Below are 12,480 nucleotides of genomic sequence, written 5' to 3'. Positions count from 1 at the left end.
GAACAAAAGGTTATTTGGGAAACACGTGCTACCCAGTAATTGGGGAAGGAGGGGAGGGAGGTGGAATCTCACTAGTAATATCATATGTAGAAATATTTGTAACCTGCCACAGAGGGAGAGGTACGCGCGCGCACGCACACACCTGCCATAAAAGTTACATTTGTCTGAAAGAAGAAGCCTTCGTGAGAGGAAACACCAATTCAAATTAATCCTGGTGATACAAAGATTAAAAAACTAGAATTTTGGTGATTTACCAGCAACTATTACTGAACCTCTACTGGCATCCTCCCTATGGATAGTATGGTGCATTCTTTGTCCTATTTCACTCATGTAGACCTGAGCAGTAGCCCAACCCCACTCCCAATTTTTGTTTAATAAGGAGATTACAAGATACAATATATGCTTTAACTTTTAAGTTGGCCAATCAGGACTTGCTCCTTTACTTAATTTAACTTTATAAGCAATCTGAACTCCCATTTGGTACAGCAAAAGCTGCCCATCTGTTCAAATTAGAGCAGAGCTGAAACAGCTCGTATCCTGAGTCAGTTCCCTCCCCCCAGCAAAACAAAAACAAACAAACAAACAAACAAACATCAGTATTAGTAAAATGGTATTTTCTTCATCTGCAAAACTTACACTTACTTAGTAAGACCAGACTCTACGTCTAACAGAAGAAATATTCTCGCTCGTACAGCTTTTGAAGAACTAAGAGGTACATAAGCATTATATGTAGTTCAGAAGTTAGGAAAGAAGAATTGGCTTTCCAAAGATCACAAAGCAAGTTAGTAACAGAATGAAGAATCTGTGGGGATTTGTCCACTGGAAACCACTCTTATTCTCTGAAAGGATCAGATGTTGCAGCAAACTGACAGAAAAACTCCCAGAAACTGGAAGTAAGGCATCTAATGGTAGGAGAGTCCTGTATATGAAACTGGAGGTTAGGATGGATTTATATTCAAATCCTAGTGCACAACACCCCATACCGTCACCCCCTTCTTGCTCTTGTACAGAAAACTAAGGAGTTCTCCCTTACTGTTAAGCATCTCTTCAAGTCAGACCTCAGAGTCCCCCATATGTCAAACAGCAGTAATACTATAAATAGCATTTGGAACCTAGATGTTATAGTGATGGCAACAGAAATGTGATAGTTTAATGACATTAGGTATCAATGTATGATCTACACTAAATCTACACTTTCACAGTAAAATTGCATGATAAGTATAAGTGAAGCTACAAAATAATGAAAACTGAAGAAAGAAACAAAGATGACAAGAATAGCACAACTGCTAGTATATACTATGTTGAAGCATCTATGTTGGACAACTGTCTAATTTTAACATGAAAGCCAAAGGGCATTTCAGAATGTCCTTTTTTCTCCCCAGTCACTCCCAATTCATACTCAGTCCACTGCCTCCCTTGCTCAAATCAAATTCAGGTTTCTGCTTTCCAGATATTCTCTGTCCAAGGTGCTATTTATACTGCGCTACAAAAGTAAAACCTGCAAAAAACCCCTTAAAATAAAGTTGTGTGCAATTCTACCAAATGATCTAGAGCAGAGGTTCTCAAACTGTGGTCCACAGACCACACTAGTCCACAAGCTCCATTCAGGTGGTCAGCAGACAGGCTGAGGAACAATTCAGAGTATCTGTACTTGTAAGGCAAGACTACTGATGTTAATATATGATTTGTGTGCTTTGATTTGTAGAACAAAAAAAGTTTAAGATCCTCAGCAATTTTCAAGTGGTCTGTGAAAAAAAAAAAAAAAAAAGTTTGAGAACCACTGCTCTGGAGTATAATATGCAGCGTCCTTAAAATGTAGCAGCGCTTCATTTGTCAACCCTCATCAGGTACAACTGTACAGCAGGGTCACTGATGTACAATACCATCAGGGCCTCTTTCTTTAGAGAACATAGGAAGACAAATTCACTTAATTATAAATATGAAATGAAACTTTAATCAGAATATTTTTGCATTATGACAATCATCAAAACTTTGGTAGAAAAAAGTAATGACAGACAAAACAAAAAAAAAAAAATCAAACGGTGTATTCAAAGGACAAATCTGAATTCTTATTTGTGCTTCTAGCTTATATTAAAGAGTCATCTTAATAAACTGATGAAACTTAAATGTTCTGTGCTTTTATTTCTCTTTGCACAATGAAAACATGAAACAGTTAATTCTCTCATTTTTATTTACAATTCACCCAAAAAAAAGGGTGCTAGGAAGAGTTTGAACAAAATTTAAAAGTTTCTGAAATCTCATTTTAAACAAATACTAACTTTGTAATCCATTTTGTTAATATACACTCATCACAGTCAAAAACATTTTAATAGACTAGCTCAAGTATTTTCAAGCTGAACGATGCACTTTAGGCATTTGTCAGGAAACAATGACTATAATGAACCCACCCTTATTTATTTGATTTATATGCCACTCCAAGAAGGGCTTAGGGAAGTTCACAATAAAAAGGCATAATAACTATTCCTGCCACACCACAGTTGTGAAACTATATAGATTCTTTTTTCTCCGCTGTGAAATTTTCTTAGGATGTCTATATAAATTTAACAAGTTCCATTTTTTATTTTTTATTTATTTATTTTTTTACAGATTCTAAAATGGTGCCGAAAAATTGTTTAAATTGTGTATATAATAAAAACCAAAAATAGCTAACAAAACTGTAACAAACTCCCTGGACCATACCCCAACTTAACTTTGCTTGCTAACTGCCTACCCAGATAGAGGTGTCTAGGCTCAAGAAGGCCACAAAGGAAAGGAAGTCCAGAGCAGTGGAGCCACTACCGAGAACCTCATCCCACATTTCTGCCATGCACAAGGTTGCTCTCAGCTGACCTTAGGGACAGAAATAGAAGACAAGGGACCACTTTTCTTCTTCAAGTGCACAGGGCCCAGACCATTTAGGGCCTTATAGGTAAAAACCTGAAATGGCACCCAAAAAGCTACTGGGAGCCAGTGCAGACTCTAGAGCACTGAAGCAATTTACTCATGCAGACCAACCTTGGCAGAAGAGACATTGCTGCATTCTGCACCAACTGCAGCTTCCAGACAGCCATCAAGGCTAGCCCCACATTTTCTAGAAGTTGGCTTCCAAATGTAACAAGTCTCACTTTCACTTCATCACCAGTGTGAAATTACTAGAATTAAAAATTTCTCTCCTGCAACATCAGTAAAATTAAACATGAGTTAAGCTTCTCACAGGAGAAGTGCACATGAAAGGGACAACTGGATAAGTTAACAAGGCTTTCAGTTCAAAACAGCTTTTATTAAATACAAAGAACTTGAAAGCTTCAACTCAAACCCTTTAAATTGTAGAGCACCTAAAAATGGAATTTCTTTAGGAAGAATAGGGCAACCCAAGTAAGTCACAAGCAAAGCAAGCCATTTCACTCATTGGGTAGGTCCTAGCTACCCTTCATATCAGGAAGTTCCCACCAAATTTTTGCCTTGTATGGTTCTGGCCCCATCTACAGCTTTAACAGCCTTCATGTTACACACAACCAGAATCAGGAGTAAACTCAGCCAAACTGGTTACAGAGCTATTTTCCTTCCTCATTTTTTGTCTGCTATTCTCTGCTTCAGCTTAGCATTTACCACTTTTGTTTTTACTTCTTCCTTGCCATGGTATTTGCTTTCATGTACCCTGATTATATGCCATTTTGTTACTAAACTACAGCAACAAATAAAACTGATAGTTTTGCAGATTTCACTGTGTTATCATAGGTTTCTTCAGAACAGCAAGTCAGCCACTGGTAGGGCAGAGGAAAAAGTTATCCTCTTACAACCCTTACAATGCAATGAGAAATAGAAACCAATAAAAATATGTTATAAACACGCACACTAAGTTCTGCTGTTGGCAATACTCTACATGACAAAAAACTAGAGTTAATTGTATTTAAATGATGTTTAGCAATACAAAAAACCCTCCAAACACAGTTTAGCTTCTGCCATCTTTGTTAGCAAGACCTAAGAAATGTTTCATTTTATGCATTTTTCACATGGGGGGGGGGGGAGGAGAAGAGTTGGATCTTGTCCTCTAAAAGAGGAGTTAAACATCATGATGATTTCAGAATAAATAGGAATACAATGCCACATCATCAGAAGTGAGCTAATTTCTATTCTCACTGCTTAAAGTGTAATTTTGATCTCAGAAAAATCATGTCATACTTCTAAAACCAAGTCCTCCAACAAAGTCAGGAAATATCACACATACCCGCTTCTGATGAAAAAGCAAGCAAAGTTTCCTAAAACCTTTCATGCCACTAAATATTTAACTAAAAAAGAAAACCTGGATATAGACTTTTGCCACTTCTTGGAAGGTTATCTTCAAGGGAACTTTAATTACGCAGGGAATCAAACACTTTGTCCACACAGCCATTACATTAGTGAAAAAACAGTTAGCAAAGACTTTCTACTGCTTGTAGAAATAAGAATATAGATTTGAGATATACAAGGTATTATATCATTATGAGATCTTGCTTTACAGAAGGCCTTTAATCTGAAGCTCAATATCATCTGTTATTTTTAACATGATTCCACAGCCAGAATTAAGACGTTCTGATCAGATTTGCATATTCTATAAAATCACCTCACATGCAAGTTATGAACAAAGATTACACATAATTCACCTAAGCCACATTTTTTACTCTTGGGAAAGAAAAACAACCCCACAAAAACAAAAAAACAAGAACACACAAACCCATTTCTCCAGATTAAGTTTGCTGTATTGAAGTTATCTTTTCTTAAATAATTATTTAGGTGACTTACAATAAAAGAATGCTGCTGAAGTGACTACATGGAAACACATGAGATTATGTAGTTATCTGACTAAAGAATTTAAAAATAGACAGGCATTAATTTATGAAAGAATTGTCTTACTAAAAAATCTAGCTTCACCCACAATTCCAGAAGGCCTGGGTATTCTAGGAAAGGAATCACAGATGTAAAACTGGTTCTGAAAAGGAACAGCAAATAGCTAAAGACCACCAGGAAGGAAGATGAGACCAGAAAGTGGTACAATTTGTTAGAGAGCTATTCCTGGACCTTTGCTCCTTCTTTGCCTCTCGCTAGACCACATACAGTTGTGGAAATTGGGAAAATATAGGTATTCAAAGGTCACTATCAGAAAGAAATTGTACTGTCCCCATGAGTGGGATGTCTATCACTATGTCCAACCCAATCTTTCTTCTGCACAATGAGACACTACTGTATCCCTTTGTTATCCTTCATCATGAAACCACCTGAAACTAGCTTCAATACCCACAATAAGTACTTAAACAAGTAGTAAGATGCATTTTAATGTGATTTAAAATCAAACTTTACACATGCCCCCAGAACTCAGAATCACAAACTCACTAAGCATTAAATTTAGTTCCTTCACTACTGCTAACAACTTCCCCCAAGCAGCAGCAACATTAAAACAGTTCTGTTTTAGACTTAACCCATATTCTGAAGACTTAATTTTGCAATTATAAGGTTTTAAACCAAGTCCTATTCTGTGTGAAAACCCAGTTCTTGCACTAGCCAGGAGTTCACTTGCCACTGGAATTTTCAAGCTGGTGTTGAATATAGTTTATGACTCTGCCAAATATTAGGTTTTAGGGTTAATACCCAACTGCAAAAAAATGGGACACCTCAAATCTGTTTCAGTCTACAGTCTGAAACAGGATGGTTCATACTATTCTCTCCTTGTTGAAAGTGAAGGATTTGGAGTTAGGGGGGTTGAACTGGAAGGAGTGTCCTGAAGTTGAGATTAAGTTTTAAGGTGGTGTAGACAAACATTGTAAGTACCTGAAAGATTTATTGTGGTTAGGAATGGCTGACAAGCATTTCAGTGAAAATATTCTGCAGATACTGAGAGAAATTTAAATGAATGATGACCAGAGAGGAAGAAGTTACTTAGTTCCATCACAGACAAAAAGGGGCCTTTTTCAGTTCTTTTTATGCATATTGGAGCAGCTGTATATGCTATTGCTTGAATCCAGCTTCAAAATTCACTGAGAAGTAATAATTTGAATCTCTGAACTAGGATTTACAGTACTCCATAATTAATCAATATAGAAAGGGTGAAAGCAATTCATATTGGTAATAAATAGCTTCTCCCTCCATTTAGTGTTTATACTGCACTAAGCCATAGAAGACAAAAGCCCTCTCTCGCAAAACTCAGTTCCTCTCACGACCACACTGTTCTGGAGATGATACAGGTTAATTCCATTACTGAGCCAAACAGAGGAAATACTAGTCCAAGCAGACACTCCTCTAGGTATCTGCAGGGAGCAGGCAGAGACAGCATTAGGCATGCCCTGCTCTCCATACAGCAAAAGTTGGCAACGAGCTCTCCAGAAGCTTGCTACCAGGAGAAAACATAACCATCATAATAGTAATTCTCTGTTTGGTCATTATAACATTGCCTGTAAAACAGAACATGTCTAGAACACTATGGATTATGCAAACACCACCCTAACATTCAGAATTATAGAAAAATACCAAAATCTTTATAAAAGAAACCAAAGGCTCACTGAGTGAATTTAAGGGAAATGCCAGCCATCCAAACCAGGAGAAGCTGTTGTGCAGTCAAGTACTGTACTCAGCTTCATCTCACAAAATAATGCTTCTTTTTCTAAAGTCAATACTCAACACACAGCTTCAAGAATCCCAGAATACAGGACAGCTACATTTATAAGAGTGTGCTGCATAAAGATGAACAAGAACTTTTATCAAAGACAGTATAGTGCAACTGATACCTCAACTGTTTCTATGCTTGGTTCTTCAGTTTTTCAAGGTCTCAAATTACTCTTATTTTAGAATTTACTGAAAAATAACAAAAATATCTGAAGAAGCCATGTCATACATTAACACTAAACAAGCTCCCAGAAAAGCTAGGCATGCAAGTAGAAACAAAGCAGTTTCATTTTCAAGCCTTAGGCAAGTGAATAAATCTGTTTTGAGAAATGACTGAACGTATCCCAGTAATTTCTACACATTTTAAGAGACACACAAAAAAAGTTAAGCACTGCATCCTTCTTATTACAAACAAAACTTCTGTAAGTTTGCAGAGAGCAATCCACAGCATCTGCTGCTTTTTGTTTAATAACTCTCTTCATAAAAAGCAGAGTAAAGTAACAAAATCCTGGTCAGTTTTACAGCTGGTATTTTAGGAGTCTTTCGGAAATCGACAAAAATCACATGCTAAGACTTGCCAGAATTTTGAGTAGCAGCAAAAGCAAACTATGAGCTATTAACAAAGGATGAGGAGTCAGAAATGAATGAAGCACAGAACAGTGGAGGTCATTGCCTATACCTGCTTCTTATTGACACCAGGATGCTCCAGATGAGGAAACACAGAAAGCTTAGTCTGCAGCAACATGAACTCCAGATAAGTAAAAAAAAAAAAAAAAATGCAGAGGTCACAAACACATGTTTAAACTTAGCCACTTCGGGTAGTATAAGGTTAGGATTCTCACTGTGACTTTACCCACAGGCTTCTCTGCATCCCCAATACTAAGTTTTTGGATCTACCAATAAACCTTAACAAGAACTAATCTTAGAGAGAAAAATAAAGAGCATGAGTTGGGCATGAGCAAGCTAGATCAAGTGTGGGTTATGGAAAAAATTAAGCTTTTGGACTTCTAAGAGAGCCCCAAAACACCCCAGGAAAAAATGCTGCAGTGTTTAGTCAGTGTATTTTTTGTTTGCTTTATAGCTGGAATACAGAACTTGGACCTGGGGGACAAACACAAGAGAGTCATCAGCAGTCTGCTACATTACAATTACATTTAAGTAAGGAAAAAAGGAAAAATCAAATCAGTTCTTCGTATATTTCCATAATGCTTTTTCCCCCCTTTGTTCTTAGAAAAAATCCTGATTTTCAGCATACAGAAAAGGGTACTTGCCCAGGTATTAAGACACAGAAAATAAGTAGTGAAAACATGGATTAAACTGTACCCCACTTGGAAAAGTTCCCTCCCCCCATTCCAAGAAGCTATTCAAAAAGTTTGTTTGAGCTTCTTATAGAAAAGTGCCAGGAGAAAAAAACCCAAACAAACATGAGTGTGCGCAACAAAGAGAAAGCAAGCTCTTAAAGAAGAGAGAAAAACAAAAATAAAAAAACCTTGACATTTCAAAGCCCTGCTTGCCTATGCCTACACCATAATGCAGGGTGCAGTGGAGGGAAAGAGAAGGAGGCAGACCCAAGAAGAGCTGGAGAAGCAATACTAGGGACTGGATGGGGCTTCAACTGAAGGAGTGCACAAAGCAAGCCAGGCACAGGGCCCAGTGGAAGAGGCTGTTACAGGATCCAAGGTGCCCCAAGGGTCCCAAGGGCCTCGGAGCTGCCTTGACCAGGTTAACATATGAAGAGACAGATCAAAAATGAATGTCGCCTAAACCAAGCCCAGGAAAAACTTCCTTATATTCACACCCCCCCAGCCCCAGAACTGGGAAGCTGATTAACTCAGGGAGGAAAAAAAAGCAAGACCGGCTTTCTTCTGAAGACAGAAAGTCTCAATACGTCTCAGTGGGGCAGGAGGCAGAAAGTCTCCACCCAGGTCTTGGCCTGAATCCACCAGAACGGGTCTCCTACCGGGTCTTAACACCTCACCACCCCCTCGGCCCCCTGCACACAGACCCCGCATTTGTGATACCTCTCCCTGCCCCGCCCAGCTCGGACAATGAAGCAGCGGCACACGCGGACGCACGGCAGGGACCGAGATGCCGCAGCGCCCGCAGGCCCCGCCCGCCCGTGGACAGATGGCGGGGCGCAAGGACCGCCGCCCTCCCCGGCCCGCCCCCGTGCCCGTCCCCGAGGGCGCGGCTCACCCAGCAGCAGGACGCTCTTCCCCGAGGGCAGCTTGGAGCGGGAGCGCGTGGACACCTCGCTGAGGATGCAGGACCTGCGGGGGAGGGGACAGCGCGGTCAGCAACTGGGCCCCGCTCCAGGCAGGGCGGGGCCCGCTTGGGGCGGGGGTGGGGTGGGAAGGGGTCGGCCGTTATCGGCCGCCGGCGGTTACCAAAGGTTCTGCCCGTCGTCCTCCTCGCCGCCGGCCCGCACCTCCGAGGCCTGGCTGCCGCCGACCAAGCCGGCTCTCGCCGCCGCGACCGCCATCTTCGCTGCTGCTGTGGCTGCCGAGCTGGGCCCCTGCCTTGTCCCGCCCCGCTGCTGGTGCTACAGCTGCTGCCGCCACTGCCCCTTTCTCCTCTCCTTCTCCTCACTGACTGAGGCGCGGCTGCGGGAGGGACCCGGATGTTGGGAACCAGGAGGGGGCGGAGCTTACGGGCGTTCGGGAAGCTCCGCCCCCTCTGTCCAAGCCAGTGAGGCGTGCCCCCCGCGTGCCCCGCCCACCTCGCCGCAGATGGGGGGAACTGGCCACGTGGCGCCCGCGTGCGCCACGCCCAGGTGCGCGCCCTCCCCTCTCCCTTAGGAGCGTGGGGAGAGGTTATTCCCGCCGGAGCTCTTGGGTGGCTGATTCTGGACCCGGCGTGTACTGAGGGAGGGAGGGAGGGAGGGAGCTAAGGGCCTGGTTCCTGCTTTGCTCCTTTTTCCAACTATGCGCCCAGCCCAGGAAGGGCCTGCCTGAGCGCTATGACCGTGGGGGCCTTCGCCTCTGGTTGCTTCTCTTGAAGGGCCAGCAGGACTGTGGCTGTGGTTCACCCCCACAGCTCCCAGCCCCGAAGGCAACAACCATAGGCCGGAGGACTGCAAGGGGGAGAGGAACAATGAGGGGACAAAAACCTGGTCGGACCTGGTTTCCTCTCAGCATCCCCTCTTTGCCTGTGTGTGACCCTGGAGACTGGACACAATGGACCCAGTCAATGGCACTTCTGCAGAGCTAAACCCGTTGCTCTCATTTGCCCTCTACCTTTTTCTTTCCCTGGCCAGGATGAAGGTGCTTGATACCCAGAAGCTTATCTGGCCTGTCTCTCACTTAGGCCAGTTGGTTCAATTAAAAGATTTGATGTCTCAGCAAAATGCTCTTAAATCTAAGAAAACTGGGGGGGAAAGGTAAAACACAGGTTTTCAAGGACTTGCTCTAGTTGGCTTGTTATCTGTCTGTTAGTGGCTTTTAACATGTGAAGAAGTGGCCTTGTGGGGGTCCAACATGTAGGATCATAGGAAACTAGGGCTGGAAGACACCTCATGAAGTCATCTAGTCCAGCCTCCTGCCCAGGGCAAGATCATTCCTTGCCTGAACTTATCCCTGTCAAGTGTACCAGTTTATCTGTGAGGAGACCCACGGGCAGTTGATGATGAGGCAGGCAAGTAGGCATCTGAGTCAACTTCACCCAGATGTGCTGAGAGAAGGAAATGTCTGCCAGGGTAATAAAGCAAAATCTGGAAATATAAACCATCTTAAAATATTCAAAGCATCAAACATTTTCTTACTGTGAAAAGGGTCTTAGAACCATAGGCAATATAACGGAAAGGGGAAACACCTCCCTGTTTTTCCCACCTGCCCAAAGGTAACATGGATATTTCCTGGAGTACTTCTACCAGACATAAAAAAGGTAGAAGTAGCAGAATAAAAAAATTAATAGTACCACTCTGGGGAATGTTGAGTAGGTATACATGCTACATACCTCTCTCCCTACTTAAAAGCAGTTTTTAAAGATATGTTTGTAATTCTTTATGCAAAAATCTTTTTAGTCCAGTGAATTTACTTAAGTTAAAATAAGCGCTATCAGTAGCACACTCAATCTTTTCTTTCAGTCTGTATGTTCTATCAATAGTTTTCCAATGCTCTGTAGCTCTACCTATAACCTTTTTCCCAGTTAATGTTATGGTGGAAATTGGATAATGTAGCTGAAAAGTATAGAAGCCAATAGTCATCCTTTAGATGACGTAAAGATACATTTCATTTTTGGAGTAATATATCTGAAACAACAAGAACCAAAACAGGCCTTTCCCCAGTACAGTTAGAAGTAGAGCTATGTGGGCAGAGGGTTTTTGCTGGGGCTGAATTAAAATGCAGGGGCTGGGCATTGTTTGATGGTGGTGCATGGGTATGTAGGCAGATGCAGCCAGATATTGGTAAAGAAAAGCATCTGGAAAGCCAAGGACACAGCAAAAGGAACCTCTGATCCTTACAGAAAACCAAGAGATGTTTTTGGGCAGTGTTAGCTGAAAAAAAGGCTTGGAATCGGAAGCAAAGAAGCTGCCTCCTGTTTTCTGGGAAAGAGAACCTTATATACATTTCTTTATAAGACAACAACTGCATCAAAGATGTGCCTAATCTATCATTTATTTCTCCTAATTGAAACATCTCAAATGCTGACTAACTTCCTGGGTCAAAGGGGTTAATGATATACTTAATGTGATTTTAATTTAATTTGAAAAGCATATTCCAAGCTGCCATTTATCTTGGTCTGCAATTGTGAGCTATTTATGTTGCTTTCCTGCTGAAAAAGAGCATAATTTTTATAAGCCCAGGAGTTACCTGCTTACAAGTTTCCTGATTTGAATGTAGATGCTGGAAATAATGAGAATTGTGAATGCTCAATCTTTCCTATTATTTTAAACCAAATGTGCTGTATCATGTTGTGCGTATGGTATTGAAATATCTTGGGCTACATAAATGCCTTCTGCCTAGGATATGCATAGTATATACATACCACAGCAATCAAAATTTAAATAAGCATTCCACTGCAGAAAACTAAGAAAGAGACAAACGGTTGAAATAAAAATATATAACTGTGCTGGGGAAACGTACGATGATGATGAAAAAGGGAGTGCTCTGAGAGTGAGCTGTAGAGATGCTGCTGTTGTTCTGCTCTTCTGTTTTCATGTAGACCATATTATTTTCTAAAAAAATATATCTGATGACAGCAGACCTGCCAAATCTTGTTCACTATGAAAGAGAGCCCACCCCTTCCCCCTCCTCCCCTGCACCCATTCATTCATTGATGATTTTTCTTAAGGTAGCTTTTTACTATTTCATCCACTCTTAATGGAGGATTTTGCCATGTGTTTTCATGGGGGTGTTAAAAGACCCACTTATACATTTCTGAAATGTCTTTTTTCAAATTGTTACAGCTTGCCAGCCCTGATGTTGGCTGTCTGGCATATTTGCTTCCTTTTCCATGTACAGACACAACCTGTTTTATGTCTTCCTCAGGAGCTGCAGAAGAGAATTTTAAAAGAGAAATGCTTGGTCATTGTGCAGTCTTAAATCAGTAGGAGATCTAGACTGAAACAAAATAGTGACAGAATCAAGCTCCCAGCAGCTGTTTCATTCTGGTATATAAATCTTTGTGAATAGTCAAGATTCTTGTTATACAGAGATTGCTCTCCACAGTGCTCCCTATACTGTCTACAGCCGTGCAGTGTGAAGAAGAACAAACATGGTGAAAACTGGGGGAGGAGAAAAGGAGAATAGCTACATGAGAGACTGTGTTTCCCCCGTATATCTGTCCTATCTATAAATAAAATAATACTCTATGTGGCAAAGGGGTGTGTACTTGGTTATTAAA

The 12,480-nt window shown here is 41.2% G+C and overlaps 1 protein-coding gene across 2 annotated transcripts in view; it reads right to left on the bottom strand.

The window, feature by feature from the left end:
* The window catches only part of DYNC1LI1 (dynein cytoplasmic 1 light intermediate chain 1), a 43,861-nt gene extending 34,594 nt beyond the window's left edge, over positions 1 to 9,267 (bottom strand). The window contains exons 1-2 of one of the 2 annotated variants that reach the window (XM_006265992.4): positions 9,024 to 9,267; positions 8,833 to 8,906 (exon numbers count right to left, since the gene is read on the bottom strand). In XM_006265992.4, coding sequence (XP_006266054.1) covers positions 8,833 to 8,906; positions 9,024 to 9,118 — 169 coding nt within the window. In that variant the 5' untranslated portion in view covers positions 9,119 to 9,267. Of the gene's footprint in view, positions 1 to 7,315; positions 7,339 to 8,832; positions 8,907 to 9,023 lie in introns of those variants that run through there. The other variant, XM_019498039.2, reaches the window with a different exon arrangement.
* Between the last annotated feature and the right edge of the window lie 3,213 nt (positions 9,268 to 12,480).

Source organism: Alligator mississippiensis, chromosome 5 (genome assembly GCF_030867095.1).
Source record: "Alligator mississippiensis isolate rAllMis1 chromosome 5, rAllMis1, whole genome shotgun sequence".
NCBI classification, from domain to species: Eukaryota; Metazoa; Chordata; order Crocodylia; family Alligatoridae; genus Alligator; species Alligator mississippiensis.
The sequence above is the reverse complement of the archived record's forward strand: the minus strand, read 5'-3'. Positions and strand labels throughout refer to the sequence as shown.